The sequence below is a fragment of the Nerophis lumbriciformis genome, linkage group LG11, assembly GCF_033978685.3.
Source record: "Nerophis lumbriciformis linkage group LG11, RoL_Nlum_v2.1, whole genome shotgun sequence".
NCBI classification, from domain to species: domain Eukaryota; kingdom Metazoa; phylum Chordata; class Actinopteri; order Syngnathiformes; family Syngnathidae; genus Nerophis; species Nerophis lumbriciformis.
The window spans coordinates 243,890-268,734 of NC_084558.2; the positions used below are offsets into that span (position 1 = coordinate 243,890).

At 41.5% G+C, this 24,845-nt stretch overlaps 1 protein-coding gene across 2 annotated transcripts in view; it reads left to right on the top strand.

The window, feature by feature from the left end:
* The window catches only part of capn15 (calpain 15), a 110,252-nt gene that overhangs the window by 69,087 nt on the left and 16,320 nt on the right, over positions 1 to 24,845 (top strand). For both annotated transcript variants that reach the window (XM_061967687.1, XM_061967686.1), the window contains exons 4-6: positions 4,825 to 5,008; positions 6,789 to 7,012; positions 13,033 to 13,158. In XM_061967687.1, the coding sequence (XP_061823671.1) occupies positions 4,825 to 5,008; positions 6,789 to 7,012; positions 13,033 to 13,158 (534 nt within the window). The remainder of the gene's footprint in view (positions 1 to 4,824; positions 5,009 to 6,788; positions 7,013 to 13,032; positions 13,159 to 24,845) is intronic.

Here is a 24,845-nt window from a genome sequence, read left to right on the forward strand (position 1 = left end):
CAGAGTAAAGAAAGGAGAGTCTGCCACTGCTATAATATAATGTGACAGCATAATAGTTGGGGATAAACATTTTGAAGACTTTTCTTCTTATTTTCATATTTTTTTATTAATATATTTTTCATTTTGTCTGTTTTATTTTTTATATCAATATTAGGGCTGTGAAATGTAATGTTTTAACTCGAAAAATTAATCACAAAAAATTATCGCATCAGCCATGTTAATACGCAGATTGATTACAACATTTTTTTTTGACCGTTCATGCTCCTTTACCTTAATGGTTACCTGAGAGGCGGCACGGGTTGTTATACTGTCAGTGATCAGGTCAATGCATACGTCAGTGCAAAGGTGAATGAGGAGAATCTGACTGGTGTGCCCATTGGCAATTACAAATACACCCTGATCTTATCAAACCAGTGCAAACTCTCAATCCTTGAGAGTTTGCACTGGCTCCCTGTTCATTTTAGAATTGATTTTAAAATCTTGCTATTTGTTTTTAAAGCTTTACATGGACTGGCACCTCATTATATCTCGGACCTCATCCAAACTTACAATCCTGCGCGCGCTCTGAGGTCCGAGAGCCAGCTCCAGCTCGTGGTGCCCAAGACGAGACTTAAAACCAGGGGAGACAGGGCCTTCTCTGTGGTCGGCCCTAAGCTCTGGAACACTCTGCCCCTCCATGTTCGAACTGCTCCCACAGTGGAGTGTTTTAAGTCTCGTTTTAAGACCCACTTTTATTCTCTGGCTTTTAACACTACGTGAGTTGTGTGGTCCTCTGTGTTTTTATAATGTTGATTTCTATTTACTGTTTTAATTGGTTTTACCCTTTAAAATCGTTTTTAATCATATTTATTTTATATTGTTTTTAATTGTGTTTAATATTGTTGTGCAGCACTTTGGAAACATTGTGTTGTTTAAATGTGCTATATAAATAAAGTGGATTGGATTGATTGGATCTTTGAGGCTTTGCATAAAACTAATACCAAGTTTTAAGCAAATGATTTCCATGCATTCAAGTAAAACATTTAGAAATGTTCCTGTACGATTCCAATAATGCAATAGATTTACATTTGTGTCAAAATATTGGGGCCTTTGTTAAGAACCTGTGATTAATCCAAATGCAAAAAATTTGATTGTCATTAATCCAAATTCATTAGTGTAATTAATGACATCTTCCATCCATCCATCCATCCATCTTCTTCCGCTTATCCGAGGTCGGGTCGCGGGGGCAGCAGCCTAAGCAGGGAAGCCCAGACTTCCCTCTCCCCAGCCACTTCGTCCAGCTCCTCCCGGGGGATCCCGAGGCGTTCCCAGGCCAGCCGGGAGACATAGTCTTCCCAACGTGTCCTGGGTCTTCCTCGTGGCCTCCTACCGGTCGGACGTGCCCTAAACAACTCCCTAGGGAGGCGCTCGGGTGGCATCCTGACTAGATGCCCGAACCACCTCATCTGGCTCCTCTCGATGTGGAGGAGCAGCGGCTTTGAGCTCTCCCCGGATGACAGAGCTTCTCACCCTATCTCTAAGGGAGAGCCCCGCCACCCGGCAGAGGAAACTCATTTCGGCCGCTTGTACCCGTGATCTTGTCCTTTCGGTCATAACCCAAAGCTCATGACCATAGGTGAGGATGGGAACGTAGATCGACCGGTAAATTGAGAGCTTTGCCTTCCGGCTCAGCTCCTTCTTCACCACAACGGATCGATACAGCGTCCGCATTACTGAAGACGCCGCACCGATCCGCCTGTCGATCTCACGATCCACTCTTCCCTCACTCGTGAACAAGACTCCGAGGTACTTGAACTCCTCCACTTGGGGCAAGATCTCCTCCCCAACCCGGAGATGGCACTCCACCCTTTTCCAGGCGAGAACCATGGACTCGGACTTGGAGGTGCTGATTCTCATCCCAGTCGCTTCACACTCAGCTGCGAACCGATCCAGTGAGAGCTGAAGATCCTGGCTAGATGAAGCCATCAGGACCACATCATCTGCAAAAAGCAGAGACCTAATCCTGCAGCCACCAAACCGAATCCCCTCAACGCCTTGACTGCGCCTAGAAATTCTGTCCATAAAAGTTATGAACAGAATCGGTGACAAAGGGCAGCCTTGGCGGAGTCCAACCCTCACCGGAAACGTGTCCGACTTACTGCCGGCAATGCGAACCAAGCTCTGACACTGATCATACAGGGAGCGGACCGCCACAATCAGACAGTCCGAAACCCCATATTCTCTGAGCACTCCCCACAGGACTTCCCGAGGGACACGGTCGAATGCCTTCTCCAAGTCCACAAAGCACATGTAGACTGGTTGGGCAAACTCCCATGCACCCTCAAGGACCCTGCCGAGAGTATAGAGCTGGTCCACAGTTCCACGACCAGGACGAAAACCACACTGTTCCTCCTGAATCCGAGGTTCGACTATCCGGCGTAGCCTCCTCTCCAGTACACCTGAATAGACCTTACCGGGAAGGCTGAGGAGTGTGATCCCACGATAGTTAGAACACACCCTCCGGTTCCCCTTTTTAAAGAGAGGAACCACCACCCCGGTCTGCCAATCCAAAGGTACTGCCCCCGATGTCCACGCGATGCTGCAGAGTCTTGTCAACCAAGACAGCCCCACAGCATCCAGAGCCTTAAGGAACTCCGGGCGGATCTCATCCACCCCCGGGGCCTTGCCACCGAGGAGCTTTTTAACTACCTCAGCAACCTCAGCCCCAGAAATAGGAGAGCCCACCACAGATACCCCAGGCACTGCTTCCTCATAGGAAGACGTGTTGGTGGGATTGAGGAGGTCTTCGAAGTATTCCCTCCACCGATCCACAACTTCCGCAGTCGAGGTCAGCAGAACACCATCCGCACCATACACGGTGTTGGTAGTGCACTGCTTCCCCTTCCTGAGGCGGCGGATGGTGGTCCAGAATCGCTTCGAAGCCGTCCGGAAGTCGTTTTCCATGGCTTCCCCGAACTCCTCCCATGTCCGAGTTTTTGCCTCCGTGACCGCTGAAGCCGCACACCGCTTGGCCTGTCGGTACCTGTCCGCTGCCTCAGGAGTCCCATGAGCCAAAAGAACCCGATAGGACTCCTTCTTCAGCTTGACGGCATCCCTCACCGCCGGTGTCCACCAACGGGTTCTAGGATTACCGCCACGACAGGCACCAACTACCTTGCGGCCACAGCTCCAATCAGCCGCCTCGACAATAGAGGTGCGGAACATGGTCCACTCGGACTCAATGTCCAGCACCTCCCTCGTGACATGTTCAAAGTTCTTCCGGAGGTGGGAATTGAAACTCTCTCTGACAGGAGACTCTGCCAGACGTTCCCAGCAAACCCTCACAATGCGTTTGGGCCTGCCAGGTCTGTCCGGCATCCTCCCCCACCATCGCAGCCAACTCACCACCAGGTGGTGATCGGTAGAAAGCTCCGCCCCTCTCTTCACCCGAGTGTCCAAAACATGAGGCCGCAAATCCGATGACACAACTACAAAGTCGATCATAGAACTGCGGCCTAGGGTGTCCTGGTGCCAAGTGCACATATGGACACCCTTATGCTTGAACATGGTGTTCGTTATGGACAATCCGTGACGGGCACAAAAGTCCAATAACAAAACACCACTCGGGTTCAGATCCGGGCGGCCATTCTTCCCAATCACGCCTCTCCAGGTACCACTGTCGTTGCCAATATGAGCGTTGAAGTCCCCCAGTAGAACGAGGGAATCACCCGGGGGAGCACCCTCAAGTACTCCCTCCAGTGAATCCAAAAAGGGTGACATCTTAAAAAAATAAAAATTTTTTTTATTTCTTTAGACATTTTAGACAAACTTTAATGATCAACAAGGGCAATTGTTCCACACAGTAGCCCAAATTCAATCCATCCATCTTCTTCCGCTTATCCGAGGTCGGGTCGCGGGGGCAGCAGCTTAAGCAGGGAAGCCCAGACTTCCCTCTCCCCAGCCACTTCGTCCAGCTCCTCCCGGGGGATCCCGAGGCGTTCCCAGGCCAGCCGGGAGAGATAGTCTTCCCAGCGTGTCCTGGGTCTTCCCCGTGGCCTCCTACCGGTCGGACGTGCCAGAAACACCTTCCTAGGGAGGCGTTCGGGTGGCATCCTGACCAGATGCCCGAACCACCTCATCTGGCTCCTCTCGATGTGGAGGAGCAGCGGCTTTACTTTGAGCTCCCCCCGAATGACAGAGCTTCTCACCCTATCTCTAAGGGAGAGCCCCGCCACTCGGCGGAGGAAACTCATTTCGGCCCCTTGTACCCGTGATCTTGTCCTTTCGGTCATGACCTAAAGCTCATGACCATAGGTGAGGATGGGAACGTAGATCGACCGGTAAATCGAGAGCTTTGCCTTCCGGCTCAGCTCCTTCTTCACTACAAATTCAAATTCAAATTCAAAGGTGTTATTAATTTGATTAAAGAAATAACAATAATTGTTTGACAGCGCTGATAATTAATTCAGTAATTCAATACGTATTCAAGCATATCCAACTTTTTAAATGTGACACAGTGCTTTAAAGCTGAAGGCATACAGAAACATGTAACCCAAACATCACTTACATTGTGCTTTCCTCTGTTGTAGTTAAAAAAACATGATTTATAGCTCAAAATGCTCCTGCACAATTTGCCCTTTCCTGTTTACGCTCTTTTGATTGTACCGCAGCCCTTTCAGGTAGCACACATGTAAGGCCTGTAGTAAAAGTGCCCTCCGCTGCCTGCTGCCATCTAGTGATATCCATTAAACCTCCATAGCAACTACATAACAACGCCATGTTAGAGGTGCCTTTATGCCATGGTTAATTGGACTGACATTTAATCCTTCCCTTCAATAACTCCAGGTTCCTCAGTGCTCTGGCGGTGCTGGCCGAGCGTCCCGAGTTGGTGGAAAGGGTAATGATTACAAGGACCATCTGCACGGAGGGAGCCTACCAAGTTCGCTTATGCAAAGATGGGACGTGGACGACGGTCTTGGTGGATGACATGCTCCCCTGCGACGACTACGGCTTCCTCCTATTCTCCCAGGTTCGGCTGCACACAAGGCCTGTCGTTGATGTGGCGTAAATGACGCACTCGATACATGGCGATACACAGAAAGGTCGCTAGGAAAATAAGTTATTATGCTGTGTCCTTTTCTGCAGAGGGTATGGAAGACGGAGATGTTCAGCTTCACCTTCTGACTTGCTTTTTATAGTTTTGCTTGCAACAGATTGTGACCCCTAAAGGCAGCCAAACATGAATGTGACTGTTAACATGTCATCTCACGCTATGTAACATTAATCTTGATGATAGGTTTCAGTGCATGCTGTGCATCATAAAAGCCACAGTGCCCTTATTTTTGGAGAGCAAGTGGCAAATCTCTGAAACATTATCGTATTTAGCATAAATGCTTCGGTCAACTCTTCTATAGGATGCTATAGTCTACAAAGGCAAATAACCCCGCCAGGGTCTTTTGATTAGCGCTGGGTCAAAACACATTGTCATTGTAGGTAACCTCCTGATGTAGTATTTTATTAGTGCCCCAAAATAGATGCATTTGAAGTATGGCTGGGCGGATAAAATGATATCAATATATTTCGGGATAGACACTTAATAAAAAATGTGTTTGCGATATATATATATTTATATTTATTTATTTATTATTTTGGGGGGGCAGGGTTCGAAAGAAACAATAAAGAATCAAGCATGGTTTGGTTGCATGAACAAAGGCACTGTAGTGAGCGAAGGAATTGTGGATAAAACAGGAAAAGTCACCTCGACAGTATGGAAGTGTTTTTTGGATTTTTTTCAAACAGACCGAGTCCTTCACAGCGCTCAATTATTTTTTAACCCTCGTCCGTTCCCTATTCAGATGTACGGAAACAACAGGAAAGAACTAAAATGCAGGACTGTACAAGTAAAATAAATAGCAAAATATAACAAATGTGCTACTTAAAAATAATAATTTGTTCCAATAATATTTGAATAATAATTACTGCATAACATAAATACATTTCCATACTTAAATAAGAATAAGAGACCAAATTTAATGTTACACAGACCACGTAATTTCCAGGCAGTAACCCTGCAAAAAAAATGTTTCTCAGGTTTCTCCATGTTTACATTTTCACACTTAACACTTTTTTGTTACACTTTTTTTTAACATTTCTTGCATATTCCTTATTTTTGCACCTTAATTTTAAGAGGTTGTTGTTAAGTGTTTATTGCTATTTTAGAATTGTGTTTACATAGATTTTTTGAGTGTTTTCCATGGTTGTGTTGACATTTCCTTTCCTTTCTGCCATAATATGCTCAGGGGTTTATAATCCGAGGAAGGCTACATTTTAAATAAAATTGTTAATTTTCTCCTGGTCCATATTTTCCATAGGTCTAATATCAATAATCAATGTGATATCGACCAATATAAAAACATGTATCGTGATCCAATTTTTAGCCATATCGCCTAGCCCTAATTTGAAGTATACGAGTGCTTTAAAATGTTGGTTGCTCTACTCAGCTGTTTGTGTGAGTCTAGTGCCGTGTTATACTTGCTGTACTGTTGTTTACAGTGAATTAATCAGCGCTATTATTGCTGACACAGCATTGCGCTCCTTACCGCTAGTACAACATTGGTTCTGTTGCTGCTGTGTTGTGCTATATATTTGTTATTAAATGACCATGCGGTCAAAGAGAAGTGCAGTTTCCTTCCCACTTCACGTCAAATCAATATTAAAGGAAAAAATTTTTTTAGGTCTTCAATATAACAACCTCTCCAATCATCACCATCCAAAAGTTGACATGTAACGCTTGGTTGTGGTCATTCCAGGCCCAAAGGAGGCAGCTGTGGGTGGCGCTCATTGAGAAAGCCCTAGCCAAGCTCCACGGCTCCTACTTTGCCTTGCAAGCAGGGCGTGCCATCGAGGGCTTGGCCACACTGACGGGGGCTCCGTGCGACTCCCTGATGCTGCAGGTCAGCTCCACCAACCCACGGGAGGAGCCCATCGATACGGACTTGATCTGGGCCAAGATGCTGAGCTCTAAGGAAGCCGGGTAAGGGGAATTATCTTTGTGTAGAACTATTAAGATGGCAATTTTTTTGTTTTGTTTTTGGGTGTACGGTAGATCCCCTCTATTTGCTGGGGTTACATTCGGAGACCAACTGCGAAGAGAGGAAAAATGAGAGTGATTGAGTCACCCTTAAAAATTAGCATTTCCAATAAGAGTAGGATATGTAATTATTGGATTAGAGTCAGCTTCAAAACCATCCCCGTTTCCATAGCTTACGAGCTAAATACATAGAGGTAATCAAGGTTTTAAATATCTATTACCGTATTTTCCGCACTATAAGGCGCACCTAAAAACCACAAATTTTCTCAAAAGCTGACAGTGCGCCTTATAACCCGGTGCGCTTTATATATGGATAAATATTAAGATTCATTTTCATAAAGTTTAGGTCTCGCAACTACGGTAAACAGCCGCCATCTTTTTTCCCTGTAGAAGAAGCGCGCGGTGCATGCTGGGATATGTGACGTTTCATTTCCATTTGTGTGTTTATGTAAAGACCCCAAAATGGCTCCTATTAAGTGTGTTGTCTGTCTAATTATAAATAATGCAGACGAGGCGTGTTAACTGAGTTCTCAACGTTTACTCACAGCGTGCTCATAACCGCATTCTAACTCCCAGCATACAACAACGCTTCTCAGGGCTACCGCGCATGCTCGTAACTATCGTTGCATGCTGGGTAGTGTAGTTGTTATATTTGCTAGCTCATAACAGCACATTGAGAGACACGCTTACGCGCTTAATTCAATACTCGCCGTCATTCCTGGTGGATTGACAAAAGACCTCCAGCCGCTAGATATTGGTGTCAACAGGGCATTCGAAGCTAGACTGCTAACTGCGTGGGAACAATGGATGACAGAAGGCGAACACACCTTCACTAAGACGAGGAGGCAGCGCCAGACGACGCCAACATCTGCCAGTGGATCGTAAATTTGCCCAACTTTTCACTTCGGACACCGAAGACGAAGGATTTACGAATGAAGAATAACTTCAGAAAGTGAGCGCTATGTTTATTTTGTGTGTTGTGACATTAACGTTCGAGCAACATTATGTTGCTATTGCTCTGCACTATTTTGAATTTTACTATGTTTGTGATTGCACATTTGCGTACATTTTGGGAGTGAACAGAGTTGTTAGAACGCTGGTTTTTAATATATTATTAAAGTTTGACTGACCTATCTGACTGTTTTTTTGACATTCCCTTTAGCGCAGCGTAGGCGCGGCTTATAGTCCGGGGCGGCTTATTGGTGGACAAAGTTATGAAATATGCCATTCATTGAAGGTGCGGCTAATAATCCGGTGCGCCTTATAGTGCGGAAAATACGGTATATGTCTTAGAGCAGCGGTTCCCATTACGGCGATCGCGAGTTAACGGTCGATCCTAGAGAGGGTGTGGGCCGATCACCAGGCATTAAAAAATATACATTACCCGCAGGGTTTCCCCTAAACTGCCAAGATACCTGTGGCGGTGGGTGCGTGGTCACCATGACGTCATTGAGTAATTTGCAATGACGATATGATTTTCTTTAAAAAGGCTAACAAAATGTATACATACATTTAAAACAAATCTGTTATTATTAATTAGTATTAACATATATATTTATATATTTATCGTTTTGCCATATTTTCAATTGTTGCTGTTTTTTTAATAATAATAATACATTTTATTTGGTATAGCGCTTTTCAGGGTACTCAAAGACGCTTTACAGAATAAAAATTTAAATAGAAAACAGTTCAAAGTAATAATACATAGTACAGGAAATATAAAAGCAGTACATAGTAAAATACATAACATTGAACATTACAAGACGGGACACTACAAGACACAGAACACTAATCACAGGTTAAAAGCAGATCTGAAGAGGTGTGTTTTGAGAAAGCTTTTGAAGGTAGGAAGGTCTGAGCAGTCACGGATAGGTTTGGGGAGAGCGTTCCAGAGGGTGGGAGCAGCGATGGAGAAGGCTCTATCATCCCAGGTCCGAAACTTGGTTCTGAGTGGTGGGGAGAGGAGGTTGGCGTCGGAGGAGCGGAGGCTGCATGAAGGGGTATGGCGGTGAAGCAGGTTGGTGAGGTAGCAGGGGGCCTGGTTTTGGAGGGCTTTGTGGGTGAGGAGGAGGATTTTAAAGTGGATCCGGTGAGGAACGGGGAGCCAGTGGAGTTTCTGACGGACTGGGGTGATGTGCTCACGGGAGCGGGTGTGGGTGAGCAGGCGGGCGGCAGAATTTTGAATGTATTGAAGTTGATTGAAGATTTTGGAAGATGAGCCGTAGAGGATGCTGTTGCAGTAATCGAGTTTGGAGGTGATGAAGGCATGGAACAGGGTTTCAGCGGCAGAGAAGGAGAGGGATGGACGGACACGGGCAATACAATGGACTTTGTTCAACACTTGTTTTTTCAAGTGTTTACAAACTTTTAATGAGTGTTTTTATTAAAAACAACTAGCAACAAATCTAACATCTTCTTCTGGTGTTATTATAAAATGTACTTGGGTTTAGAGATTCTTAACTTCTGTCCCTCGATGTCCCTGTCGAAAGAAGAGAGCTGCAGCGAGCATGACGTCACATTTGCTTCACGCTCTTGCACTAGTTGGACTTTCTCTTCTTAAAAGCCGCGCCTGTCCTCCTAAAATTAGCACATTTTTTAGATGGCTGTCCGCAGGTATATCTGCAATATATGTGAAAATCACAACCACATCGCAGACATGCTGACAACGCTTCAGACAATGAAGTGCATTTGGTTTACATGCGGTTTTGGTAGCGCGGTTTTCGGTGATGCAAGTCTTTTTTCGGTGGTCAAGTTTTCGGTACATTACTTAAATAAGAGGCTATATATGTATAAATTTATACTGTAACGACCAGCTAATGCTAATGTTTTATGATCGCTGGGTTTGGATTTGATCTCAGTTTTTCCCATGTTTACAAACACACCATCCGTACCTGAAAGCTGATTGGCGGAAAATGAGGAAGTGCTGTTCTTTGTCCGGGGAAGCGCGGACTTACGAGATGAAAGTGTTTGCACGGGAGGTAAAACCTGTTGGAATTGTTCCGTTTTTTATTATAAAATTGGTAATAAAAGTAAAAAATAGTGTTGGACTTTGTGTGATTTCTTCTTTTGGAGGCTACAATATATTATTTTAATTTATTTTCAAGTAAAAAAAAAAACAACCTTATTTTGTGTGTCTGTAATAAAAATGCTGTGGCGGCGCGCCACATTCAATTACATTAAGAAGAAACCTGTCACTTGATTGACATACACGGCAACTAAAGGTCTTATGAGATGACCACTGACTGCAGCTAGCTCAGTTTGAAGGAAACACCGACAGGCAAGAACGCAAAAACACTTTTTATTTCAACGCAGACTCTCTCTACAACACTTGCTGTCAAAGGTGTAAAGACCGACCGCGCAGTTCCTGTCTTCCAAATAAAAGTGCTGTTCTATGCTGCCCATGTTAATAAAAAAAAGTGCCTCAGAAAAGCAAGCAGCACAAGCAAGCAGTGCTACGGAGTTAGCCTCTAATGTATTTCTTATAAAGGGTATAAAAGGGAGTATGAAAGCTGGACAAAAAAGACACTAAAAACCAACAACGTGGTATTGGAAAGAGAAGAGGACTATTTTATCCCTCCACAATGTAAATTCAACGTTGTGGAACTTATCAGCAACTACTGTACTGTAAATCTTGTCTACGTTCCAATCAATGCACATCATCAGAATGAGGTACACCAGCATGTATTCTTGTCTTCAAGAAAGAAGGGATTCTAAAAAGAATACGTACTTGACACTAATGAATGATAGTACAAGATGATGGACAGAACACATAGACTCAGCGGTGGTACGCAGCTGCTGGGTCATCCTCACTATTTGTCAGAGAAGGCATTTCTCATAATCCTTACTGCTTGCCTGTTGTAATTTCAAAAAGGACCTAAAGTACAATCATGTATTATTAACTTGTGTTCATTTTGCTGCAAGTTTTGAAGCGTGACAGTAACAAGTTAACGGGGACCGAGCTGTATAATGATTTTGATTTACTCTACATTTAAATCACTTCCTTGTGGTCTAGATAATATCATATTGAATATGCTTTAGTGTAATTTTTGCATTAATTTTGCTCCACAGTCACATTTATAAGCAATTTTTTGATTCTGTCTGCAAAATGTTCATGCGGAGGCGTTTCCAGATTGCAAATGAAACAACACCCCACCCTCTCCAAAAGTATCATCTTTTCTGTTTTAAAAATGTACATATGGCGTCACATTAGTGCCAAAAATCCGAGCGCATAAAAACTGTTATCGCGCGCTGATTCTCCACTTCGTGCGCGCACGTGGTGCCTTTCTGCGCGCCCGCCGTCTCGGTCTGTGCGCTGTCATGTTTCGTTTTGGCACTTTGGGGGCGGGTATGCTGAGACGGCCCCTTCTTTCTGATTGGTCAGGCGAAAAATGCTCAGAGCCAATCAGAAGTATAGCAGGGCGGGTCATCGTCAATATGTATCAAGATTTACGGAGGAAGAAGTGGATAAAAAAAATGTCGCGCGCTGATGAAGGTTATTTCATACCACATAAACACAATACAGGGTAATACAAAATGTGACCCAAATAAATAATAAGACAACAAACACCATAATCACATCTTTCAGCCAGAACTGGTCCACCAGCAATAACATCCAACCATAACATTATTTTATATTTTCACTTCTTCTTGAACATTTGTTTTCTAATTTATGGAATTTCTTTTGATTCAGCCATAAAATTAATGAAATAATCTTTGAATTTTGTTTTTAAAATGTTAAAAATAGCCTTTTAATAATGTATTCTGTAACAGTTTAAAATAATCAGAGAACTGACTAACACTGACCCTACACAACTATGTTGCACAATTAAGTAATTTTTTTTTAAAGCGAATCAGGTAATTTCAACAGGTACATTATCCTATGTCATATCTACATGTAATAAGATTTGTAACAAGGCAAACCGTTTGTTAATTGGTCGAAAATCGAGCAAGTTATGGTAATTTAATTAGTACATGTACCATTGACATCAATGTAATGATTGAGGCTAGCTGTCCGAGGTAAGATGGCTACAACGTTGCTACGCTGGAGAATGATTGGTCATATGAAAAATGCTCAGAGTCAATCAGAAAGGAGGGGCCGTCTAAGCATACCCGCCCCCAAAGTGCCAAAAAGAAACAGACAGCGCGAGGAGAGATGCCAGGACTACACAGAGAGCGCACAGACCGCGCGCGCAGAAAGGCACCACGCGCGCGCAAAAAGGCACCACGCGCGCGCACGAAGTGGAGAATCAGCGCGCGATAACAGTTTTTATGCGCTCGGATTTTTGGCACTAATGTGACGCCATATGTACACTGTTAAATATATATCTTGAAGTCGTCGCCACAATTTCTTTTTCAGTCCCGGTCAAAAATAAAATGCATAACCATTATATAGATTCACCCGTTCAAAACATTGGATTACACCTGCATTCTTTCCGACTACATCATAAAAAACCTACTTTTAGCAGCATTTATGTCACTGCATGTTGCATGTCGGTGTTATCGTGCGCATGCCAAGATAGTATGTAAATGATACTTTATCTTAACCCATCTTGTTTCCTCAAACAAAGTAGTAATAGATTTTGGTTGTTTTTTAATAGATAAAACATACATATGGTAAATGTTTTTTTTTTTTCAGTTTGTGTATTGTACAGTATGTTGGTAATGAAAGAGGCCCTGTAACCGTCACCCTGATATTCACACTTCCAAAGCAGCTTCAGACAAACTAGTCCAGCCCCAACGTGGCTCCATCATCAGCAGCCAAACTGGCGGCCCATCTGTCAGACAAGCTGCAGTATGTTTTAATAAATCAAAGCCAAGCATGTCATGAGAGCGTATACTATTGGCAAAAGCTTCATCAGCAAAGTGGAGGAGTATTTGCAATTCAGGGCCACACATACAACACAGATAAATACATTGTGTACGGCAAGACGGCGTGAAAGCTGACTGTTGTTGTTGTCGTATAGGTTTCTGATGGGCGCCTCGTGCGGAGGAGGCAACATGAAGGTGGATGACGCCGTCTATGAATCGCTGGGATTGCGACCTCGCCATGCCTACTCCATCTTGGATGTACGAGATGTTCAAGGATACAGGTATTAAAAAACATATTGTATGACAAACAATACAATCAAATGTACTACTAACAATTACAGTGGTTTTATCAGTTAATATAATAATATTCAATATTTAGCGGACTCATGCGATGTCTCCTTTGTGCTGCTTCTCCGTCGTGTAACAGTAGGAATTGTTATCATTGTTTATGTTGCACACGGATGTCTTTGAATGACGGACCGGTGAGGTCAGAGTTGACAGTCACCGACATGAATATCTGCATAAGTCCCAGTAAGCAAGGCAAATGCTCAACTGTCCAATTTGTATTGATACGAGAAAGAAAGAACTGAAATACTGTACGTCGCACACCATTGAGCAGCTTCTTCATATTTTCATTGATTAACGCCTGCGGTGTGGACCTTATTTTGCCGCCCATGCTGGATTCTGCTTCAGGGTATTACAGACTGATCGTGCTGCTACTTGCTTGGTCATGTTTTTTAATGGTTTGTTTTTCTGATTTGGTGGCGATCATCTGCTTCTTCTTCTCGGTGTCTCCTGCGCACTAATTTTCTTAGATACGATAGTTGAAGGGCAGGACTGTGTTGATCTAATGGCTATAAACAGTGGACCTATGATGATATTAAACTACATTTAAAACACTTTCCTGTAATATGCTATGGTGTACATTTTGCGTAGATATAGCTCCAGTCACATTTATAACCCGTTTTTATTTTCTAAATAAAAAAAAAAGTAAATAAATAATCTGTTTTGGATTCTGTCTGCAAGCTGTTTGCTTGATGAGGCACTCTCAGATTGCAAATGAAACCACGCCCCACCTTCTCCAAAAGTATCATCATTTATTTTTCAAAATGTAAAGTGTTTAAATATATAAAATTTTTTACCAGAAACGGTCAAAAATAAAATTAATACATTATATAGATTCATCCCGTCACAAAATTAGGTACACCTGCACACTCTCCGATTCACAGCTGCATAAAAAAAGCTGCTTTTAGCAGCAGTAATGTCACTGTATTTCGCATGTCAGTGTTATTATGCACATCATTAAGATAATAGCATTTTATCCTACCTCTTATTTTTGTGTGTTTCATCCCAACTTGAAGTAGAGAGCTTCACTTACCGTATTTTCCGCACCATTAGCCGCACCTAAAAACCACAAATTTACTCAAAAGCTGACAGTGCGGCTTTTAACCCGGTGCGCTTTATATATGGATAAATATTAAGATTCATTTTCATAAAGTTTCGTTCTCGCAACTTCGGTAAACAGCCGCCATCTTTTTTCCCGGTAGAGCAGGAAGCGCTTCTTCTTCTACGCAAGCAACCGCCAAGGTAAGCACCCGCCCCCATAGAACAGGAAGCGCTTCTTCTTGTACTGTAAGCAACCACCCGCCCCCGGAAGAAGAAGAAGCGCGCGGTGCATGCTGGGATATGTGACGTTTCATTTCCATTTGTGTGTTTATGTAAAGACCCCAAAATGGCTCCTATTAAGTGTGTTGTCTGTCTAATTATAAATAATGCAGACGAGGCGTGTTAACTGAGTTCTCAACGTTTACTCACAGCGTGCTCATAACCACATTCTAACTGCCAGCATACAACGCTTCTCAGGGCTACCGCGCATGCTCGTAACTATCGTTGCATGCTGGGTAGTGTAGTTGTTATATTTGCTAGCTCATAACATCACATTAAGAGACACGCTTACGCGCTTAATTCAATACTCGCCGTCATTCCGGGTGGATTGACAAAAGACCTCCAGCCGCTAGATATTGGTGTCAACAGGGCATTCAAAGCTAGACTGCTAACTGCGTGGGAACAATGGATGACAGAAGGCGAACACACATTCACTAAGACAGGGAGGCAGCGCCAGACGACGCCAACATCTGCCAGTGGATCGTAAATGCCTGGGCAGATATTTCGGTCACAACTGTGGTCCGAGCTTTCCGGAAGGCAGGATTCACAGAACTGCTGGATAACAGTGACACTGACTCCGATGACTTCGACGAGACGGAACCGGCCATTTTGGATCTCACATTTGCCCAACTTTTCACTTCGGACACCGAAGACGAAGGATTTACGAATGAAGAATAACTTCAGAAAGTGAGCGCTATGTTTATTTTGTGTGTTGTGACATTAACATTCGAGCAACATTATGTTGCTATTGCTCTGCACTATTTTGAATTTTACTATGTTTGTGATTGCACATTTGCGTACATTTTGGGACAGAGTTGTTAGAACGCTGGTTTTCAATATATTATTAAAGTTTGACTGACCTATCTGACTGTTTTTTTGACATTCCCTTTAGCGCAGCGTAGGTGCGGCTTATAGTCCGGGGCGGCTTATTGGTGGACAAAGTTATGAAATATGCCATTCATTGAAGGTGCGGCTAATAATCCGGTGCGCCTTATAGTGCGGAAAATACGGTATATGTCCAATAAAGTGCGTCCAACATAGCCAGACTGCAAAACCCGGCGAACAATAACAATTACTAATCAAAACAAAATGCACGATGACTAAAACATGTCAAAATTAACTGAGATTTTTGTCAACGAATAAAAGAGACGAAAATGTTGACAAGAAAGAAATCCAAACATATTTAATGTTTGTTTTGTAGATGGCTGGGACAAGTTGGGAATCTAGCCAATCACAGCGTACATATGAAAGACGCTGCCGGGTTAGTTACCAATCAGATGTGTTTCCTTGTGAGATGAGAAAGTTGGATTTCTCACTGTCAAAACAAACCTGTTAAATGGCTTTAACATGTACCACATTGTAATATGTGTACACCTGGAAGAAAGTGAAGAGGACACATTTTATTTTTGACGCTATGTGATGCCATTAGCAGTGATCAATCGTGACAGCTACACAACTGTAAGTTAAAGTGAATTCTGCCTTATTACTTATGTACAAAAAACAATCAAGTAATTGTATTTTCCTCAAGAAATGGTTTATTTATTGTTTAATCTAAATGCATTACAACTTTTAATATAGTCCAACGTGCTTATTTCACAAGCGCAGTGGTTCTCAAATATTTATTTATTTATTTGAGGCACACATTTGTTGACAAATGAAAGGCTTCAGCCCCCTGCAACCTTGAGAGGGACAAGCGGTCGAAGATGGATGGATGAATTTGGCTGCTTCCGGTTCTGCCGCGCTCATAAACAAATTATGATCAAAGCATGCATCGTAACTCTGTTTCACAACACACATAGACGTACATACCTGCTTTGCCAGAGACGTAGCTATAAAAAAATAGAAAAGTGCCTGAAAGATATTTATTGGCGTTGACCTGTGGAACAAAAAATTACTTATTACATCATTCCTGACCATAAGACCATGTTACTTTTCTGTTAAACAAATGTTTTGCAGGTAGTCTAAATAAAGAAGTTTTTAAAATTAGCTTTAAAGAGGCCTTATGTCTTATACTTTTTTTATTTTAGTGAGCTAAATTTACTGTAATTTTAGCTGACTAAAATGTTGTGTAATTTCATTGACTAAAATTGGACTAAACCAAAATACATTTTTGTCAAAAGGCTCACACTAAAAGTGCTCTCAAAATTAACACTGGATCGCAACAAATGTGGGTCACTCGCAAGCTGAGCTACCACTGTATATCATCTGGACAGTATAATATTTTATGTGTGAAATTTGGGTGGGTCAATACCTTTCTCCCATGCTCCAAAATGAGCACTGTTGTGTTTGTGAAAGCATTCTTCTAATACAGATCTTGTTTTGTATCAAAGTAGATGAGCGAGTGCACACGTCTTAGGTAGAAACAAACATCTCTGACAGAATATCTTGCTATCTTGTTTGATGGATGCCCTTGAAGTTCGCTCATGAACATACGCTTCCTTGAAGTAGAAGTGCCTCTGCTAGTTTAAATTCTCCCAAGGCTTGTGAGTCTCCTTTTTGAGTCCTTGCCTTCCCTTCAGCTGCAGCTCTAATTAATGCTAGCATGAATCATACACTAATAGGTTTTTCTCACTTTATAAGTTGTTTTTATTTCAAATAAACTCTTTCCATAATCTCAGTTTGACCTAGATTCAAAGATTATTAGATGTGAATTATGTATCGGAATATCTAATTTGGTATGTTTTCTATCTTGTTTTAAAATGGATCATTCTTTTGTCAGGGCGCTTTTCATATGGAGAGTAGACTGGGTTTGATATAAATAGAAGGCAGGTGCACCCTGACTACAGTTTAACCCCTTTGATGGAATAAGAGGCGGACGAGGGGGTCGCACAGTGATAGCACACACAATGCGGGGGATTCTACTAACCTTACCTGTGAGAGGAAATGGAGAGTAGCTGGGCAGAAATAAAAGAGTCTTAGATGTCATTTTCTCAAGAGCCGCATACTTTAATTTCCTGCCATAAAGCAAGTGGAGTGGAAGTGCTTGATCCAAAATGGCAATCAGGACATGAAACGTGTTTTTTGGAGCGGCTCTTCACCTCGGCCGCAGATGTTTGGGAAAGTGAGTGCCCTCCGTTGAAGTGCTATATTATACTAAAATAGGTTGATAAACGTCATCAATCATCCCTGAAGCGAGCAGCACAGAAGGCGCTGCCACCATTTTGGTGCCCGCTTGTTGTTCAAAGACTTCAAAGATTGTTATTGTTAATTTTTCCATCCATGCAAAACATACAGAAGAATGGAGATACACAATTTTCAACCTCGGGGAGAGTGCCTGCTGCTTCCAAGTGCGCCGACAAACAGTTTGTCATTTCAAAAACCAGAAAAGAAAAAAATAACTTGAATGTTGTCGTTACAAAACAAAAATAGTAATACAATTCAGGTCCAGATTGGGGGGAAAATGGTATTGGCTGATTTTATTTACTTATTTGAATTAGGACATTACATATTAATCAATGTGTCAGCAAAAACAGCTTCAACCATAGCACAAAAGCTAAATGCATCCATTGTCCTGAGGCAGGTAGAAAAACACAAACTATGGACACATGGACATTTTATTTTTTAATGGATTTTTAACTGTGTTTTATGTATAGAATGTTCTGTACTTATTGTGATTTGTATTATTATTATTATTTCTAATCTTTTACCTTTCTTTTTTAATCCGTACAGCACTTTGGGACAGTAGTCTGTTTTAAAATTGCACTATATAAATAAAACAACTTTGACAATAGACAAACAATAACACCACAGGTACAAATAACCAGAGTTTTAAAAGAGAGCGTCCAAGGAGAGGTTAATCAATCAATCATCAATCAATCTTTATTTATATAGCCCTAAATCACAAGTGTCTCAAAGGGCTGCACAAGCCACAACGACATCCTCGGTACAAAGCCCACATACGGGCAAGGAAAAACTCACCCCAGTGGGACGTCGATGTGAATGACTATGAGAAACCTTGGAGAGGACCGCATATGTGGGTAACCCCCCCCCCCCCCTCTAGGGGAGACCGAAAGCAATGGATGTCGAGTGGGTCTGACATAATATTGTGAGAGTCCAGTCCATAGTGGATCCAACATAATAGTAAGAGTCCAGTCCATAGTGGGGCCAGCAGGACACCATCCCGAGCGGAGACGGGTCAGCAGCGTAGAGATGTTCCCAGCCGATGCACAGGCGAGCGGTCCACCCCGGGTCCCGACTCTGGACAGCCAGCACTTCATCCATGGCCACCGGACCTGTGCCCCCCCCCCCCTCAAGGAAAAGGGGAGCAGAGGAGAAAAGAAAAGAAACGGCAGATCAACTGGTCTAACAGGGGGGCTATTTAAAGGCTAGAGTATACAAATGAGTTTTAAGATGGGACTTAATTAAATGCTTCTACTGAGGTAGCATCTCTAATTGTTACCGGGAGGGCATTCCATAGTACTGGAGCCCGAATAGAAAACGCTCTATAGCCCGCAGACTTTTTTTGGGTTCTGGGAATCACTAATAAGCCGGAGTTCTTAGAACGCAGATTTCTTGCCGGGACATATGGTACAATGCAATCGACAAGATAGGACGGAGCTAGACCGTGTAGTATTTTATACGTAAGTAGTAAAACCTTAAAGTCACTTCTTAAGTGCACAGGAAGCCAGTGCAGGTGAGCCAGTATAGGCGTAATATGATCAAACTTTCTTGTTCTTGTCAAAAGTCTAGCAGCCGCATTTTGTACCAACTGTAATTTTTTAATGCTAGACATAGGGAGACCCGAAAATAATACGTTACAGTAGTCGAGACGAGACGTAACGAACGCATGAATAATGATCTCAGCGTCGCTAGTGGATAAAATAGAACGAATTTTAGCGATATTACGGAGATGAAAGAAGGCCGTTTTAGTAACACTCTTAATGTGTGATTCAAACGAGAGAGTTGGGTCGAAGATAATACCCAGATTCTTTACTGATTCGCCTTGTGTAATTGTTTGGTTGTCAAATGTTAAGGTGGTATTATTAAATAAATGTCTGTGTTTAGCAGGACCGATAATCAGCATTTCCGTTTTCTTGGCGTTGAGTTGCAAGAAGTTAGCGGACATCCATTGTTTAATTTCATTAAGACACGCCTCCAGCTGACTACAATCCGGCGTGTTGGTCAGCTTTAGGGGCATGTAGAGTTGGGTGTCATCAGCATAGCAATGAAAGCTAACACCGTATTTGCGTATGATGTCGCCTAGCGGCAGCATGTAAATACTAAATAGTGCAGGGCCAAGAACCGAACCCTGAGGAACTCCGCACGTTACCTTAACATAGTCCGAGGTCACATTATTATGGGAGACGCATTGCATCCTGTCAGTAAGATAAGAGTTAAACCACGACAAAGCTAAGTCTGACATACCAATACGTGTTTTGATACGCTCTAATAAAATATTATCATCGACGGTATCGAAAGCAGCTATGGGAGCATGACTGGTTTGACTTCAACCAGTTTTTAAGGGCCCCTTTAAAGGGAAACGGCACTTCTTTTGGAATTTTGCCTATCATTCACAATCCTTGTGTAAAACAGGAACACATGTGTTTTGTATGTCTTCTAAAATGTTGTAAGTATATACCGTATGTAATGTAGTAACGGGCACAATTATAATAACATTGAATATTTATTTTTATATCAAAACGCATCACAACGTTCACGTTTTTTTTCCCAACAACATCACTGATAACTGCTCATTGCAGACTTTATGAGAGCCAACATCCATCCATCCATTTCCTACCGCTTGTCATTACTGGGTCGCGGGGGCTGCTGGAGCCTATCTCAGCTGCATTCGGGCGGAACATAATTAAACATCACTTACTGTACAAGGTCTGCTGTCATTAGGATGCCAACTGATAGAATTGTGTATATTCCAGTTAAGATGAAAAATGACTCATAATCCTTGCAAAGAAAAGTGGGAACCAAGCGTCTTTTTGTGTCGTTCTCGCCATTTCCGGGTCTTAATTGGCTATAATAACAATCAAACAATGTACTAATATGATCCACTTCAAGAAAGTACAAAGAAGAAGAACCATGATAAACATTCTGAATTTATTTCATCCATCTATTCTTTCATTCTCAAAATAATCTTACTTATCTCATCATATGAAATATGACTTACTTCACCAATTATTATTTATTTATTTATTTTTATTGTGATTACTTATGGAGTGTATTGTGAATAAATTGAGAACAGGAAGTGAACAAAAGTTTTAGCAACTGTTATGTAAAAGAAAAGGGGTAGGATTAAATAAGCTATGCTTCTTCCTACTCCTTTACGAACATGTTGAAAAGAGAAACTGGAAATTGTGATGTATCATGTTGTATGCTTGCATGTTCGAAATAAACTCAAACTCAATAATAGTGTACCAACTTGTCGGATTAAATCCTCGTCCTTCTACTATCCAGGTGAGATGCATGATTTATGATCTACAATAAACTTCCATGAGCAAGGAAGCGTGGAAACAGCTGACCACTCGATGATGAAAACATAGGGACACACGCTAGGGATCACAGCGCCGCTATAAATAGTTTGTCTTCGTTAGTGCTTATAATAACAATAACACTAATACTTGGTTAATATTCAAGTCATGAAATGTAAATGGAGTATTGTTGTCGCCTTTCGAATGGTTATTTATCAGATTTTATGGGCGGAAAATAAGACCTCCCATTGGCTCCGCTGTAAGCTGACTTTTTTTAGGTTTATTTACGAGTTAGAATGTGTTTAAAAAAAATGCATCCGTCTTTCATAATGATTGTGAACGATAAAAAAAACTGCATTTCCTCTTTCAATGTTTTGTATGAAACTGAAGTCCCCAAGACCGACAAAAGAGCCACAGCTAATGTCGTCGTACTCAAAGCGGTCCTCTTCCTCCCCGTGTCGCCCGTGCGCCAGGGTCCGGTCTCGGTGTTGTGGTCCATTTATGCATGCACAAAGGGAAGAGCTGCTGATGGTGTGTTTGACAAAGAAGAGAAGTCCGCTCTCTGAATCATCACCCGTTTCATCATTGCTGGTGTTATTGTCAATCTGTTAAGGTACTTTTTGTTCGAAAAAAATCGTCGCCCAACATCCATGTTTACCGTCTTCCCAGATGTGTGCAGAGCTCGGCTGCTTAAGCGCTTCTTCTTGCCAGCTAGTTAGACAATAATTGTTGTGTTCAGTAGATTGTACATGAAGAGTTTACGATCTGAACCCTGGCTGCTCCGAAGTTAATTCAAGTTTTATTTCTATACAATTGTAACGTCCCTTGAGAAGATAAAGATGAGATTACGTGACGAGCAATGTTCCCCCTAATTTTTCATGTGTCTGAGCAAATGCAGTGGACCATGTGATTAACATTAGACGTGCACTTGCCACACCAGCATCACACCTGTCCCGTAGCTAACAAAGCAAACAAATGAAATGTCTTATTATAATAATTAAATAACAGCAATCATTTCAAGAAATTATTTTGCCCACTGACAATGAAAATAAAAAAGGGCTTGTTTTTAATGAGATAAATGTTAACTGTCTGGGTAGGAGGTCCTAATGTGGAAGAATGTATACCTTTTTCAAAGATCACATAGCACAAGCATGGGATACAGTGTACAACTTTTTGCCTGTAAAATATATCATTACAGAGTTTTTATTGGCATTTTTGTAATCTAGTAAACGCATTTCATGATTCATAATCATAAATTAACATTCTCAATACATGACACTAGAATAAGCAAAAATGTGATTTAGGGGTTTGGGTGTACATGTTGTGCCTGTCCGCCTTGCCAAAATAGGAGTTAGCAAGGCATAATTTAACTCTTAACTCTGTGGCTTTAAATTAATCTGTAAAACACGCATGCATAACTCGCTGTTAATTGACTGCATGTGAAACACATCACAGTGTAGCCAACCACCTGGCAGTTACAGTTAATGTGTGGTGTTGGAGTTTTCCGTCTGTTTTTGTGGCCATGAACGCATCGCTGGCTGAGCCGAGTGTGTGCGTCTTTTGGCGTAAACGAAAGAGATAGTGGTTGCTGTCAATACGACATATTGTCTGTTTGTTTTAGTGTTGCCAGTTTTACTCAATTATGATGCCGACCACCTCCTTAAAACGTCTCAGCAGATGTCGTTTTATCTGTTGTGAACACTTGTTGTCACGTGTCACTCACAGAGTTACTTAGGATAATGGTACGGAATAAATTGTTATGTTTATTTTGTTTAGAGTTCAGCTTGAAATTTGGATTTTGTGCACGGTATAATTTTTTCTTGCGCAAAGGTCATGGGAACAGGCGCGCACCTTTGAGGGAACATTGGTGATGCCTTTTACTTTTTTCTGCTCCTTTTCATTCAGTATTTATTTTAAGTGTTACGTTGACTGTTTTTTGAGGGGTTTTACTTTAAATGAATTAAATAAATAAAACAAACAAGCACCTCTAAAAACTAGGAATAATCTGATCATGGTTTTATGCTGCCAGCCCCGATACTCATTTACATACCTGGTTTTTGCCCTCGAAATCCTCTTTTGTTTAAGGGCAGGGGTCCCCAAACTTTTTGACTCGGGGCGCCGCATTGGGTTAAAAACATTTGGCCATACACCAAGCGCGATGATGTCACATTATTGATGGGAAAATGCATTTTTAGACAATATGATTTTCCTGAGCGGCTAGGAGACACCAAGAATAACAATTGGTAGAAAATGGATTAAAAAGGACAGATTTAAAAAAAGAATAATATATTATATATATAATTTTTTTTTTTCTTAACTTGGGACTTCCCAAGGGCCAGATTTTGAACGCTGGCGGGCCGTAGTTTGGGTACTCCTGGTTTAGGGTCTTCCCTATCTTCTATATTCCCTATCTTTCCCAAAAATGTTGGAAAATAAAAATGTACATCTAATAACTCTAGTATCTAGCATGACACTACAGCTCTATGGATCAATTGTTTAAAAATAGACCAAGCACATTCTAAAAATGTACAAATCATAATGGGTTTTTTTTTACACTTACATCATTCGGATAATAGTACTATCTTCATTTGTAGTTATTCATTCTTTCTAAATAAATGATGTGATAATGTTCATCATAATAGGTGGAATTGAGTCTGGCAGAGTTTTATAATGCTCCCATTGGTGTTAATTTTTAATCTATCAGAAGATGAAATTAATAATAATATCAATATCAAATTAAAGGATGCTATTAATGTATTTGACTAATTTTCCTTAACTAACATCCTGTGGTTTATTCTGTACATACATCTACAACATAACTTGTGAATTTGAACTTACTTCTTTATTCACACATTAAATTAGCAAGGGATAGATATTATTTCAGCATATTTATGTGTGCCCAGAAAATGTGTCCGCAGTCATAAGTACAACACAAAATGTACCGATTTTTTTATAGCATGTATTTGGGTAGAAATGTCACAGGTTTTATTACCAACATCGTTGACAATCAAGGCATGAACGTAACAATCCACATTTTGTATACTATCACTAATAAGCAGCCTAAGTACGTAGTGTCCAAACACGGAAGTGTTGCCTCAATCTTAACACGGCCCTCTGAAGTCATGCACGCTCTAGCATGGGATACAAAAAATTGCTATTGCGACATCCAGTGGACACATTTAGAACAGCAGTTTCTTTCATTCAAAAATGTCAGCTGATTTTATACTCGAAAACCTGTTCACGAACTGATCAGGCCTGCAGGCAATACGTTTGACACCCCTGATTTAAAGGCTTTAATCCACTATGGCAATCAGTGTTTTTTGCGAAAATTAGCTGAAACTGATCAGTGGCTGACCGATCGGCACATCCCGACCAAATACAGAACGGCTGTAATCAAACAATTTGTAGAACATTATTTCCTGTGTGTGTATACAACTCATTCGGAGGGCTTACAGCCCACCTCCACAAACTCATCTTCCCCCAATTTCAGTGCAAAGTGTAGCCCATGGATTTTCTTTCATTGTAGAAATACAAAATAAAATGTACCGTATTTTTCGGATTATAAATCGCAGTTTTTTTCATAGTTTGGCCAGGGGTGCGATTTATACTCTGGAGCGATTTATGTGTGAAATTATTAGCACATTACCGTAAAATATCAAATATTATTATTTATCTCATTCACGTAAGAGACTAGGCGTATATCAGCACATTCTCAGTTGGTTATTTATGCGTCATATAACGTACACTTATTCAGCCTGTTGTTCACTATTCTTTATTTATTTTAAATTGTCTTTCAAATGTCTATTCTTGGTGTTGGATTTTATCAAATAAATTTCCCCAAAAAATGTGACTTATATATGTTTTTTTCCTTCTTTATTATGCAT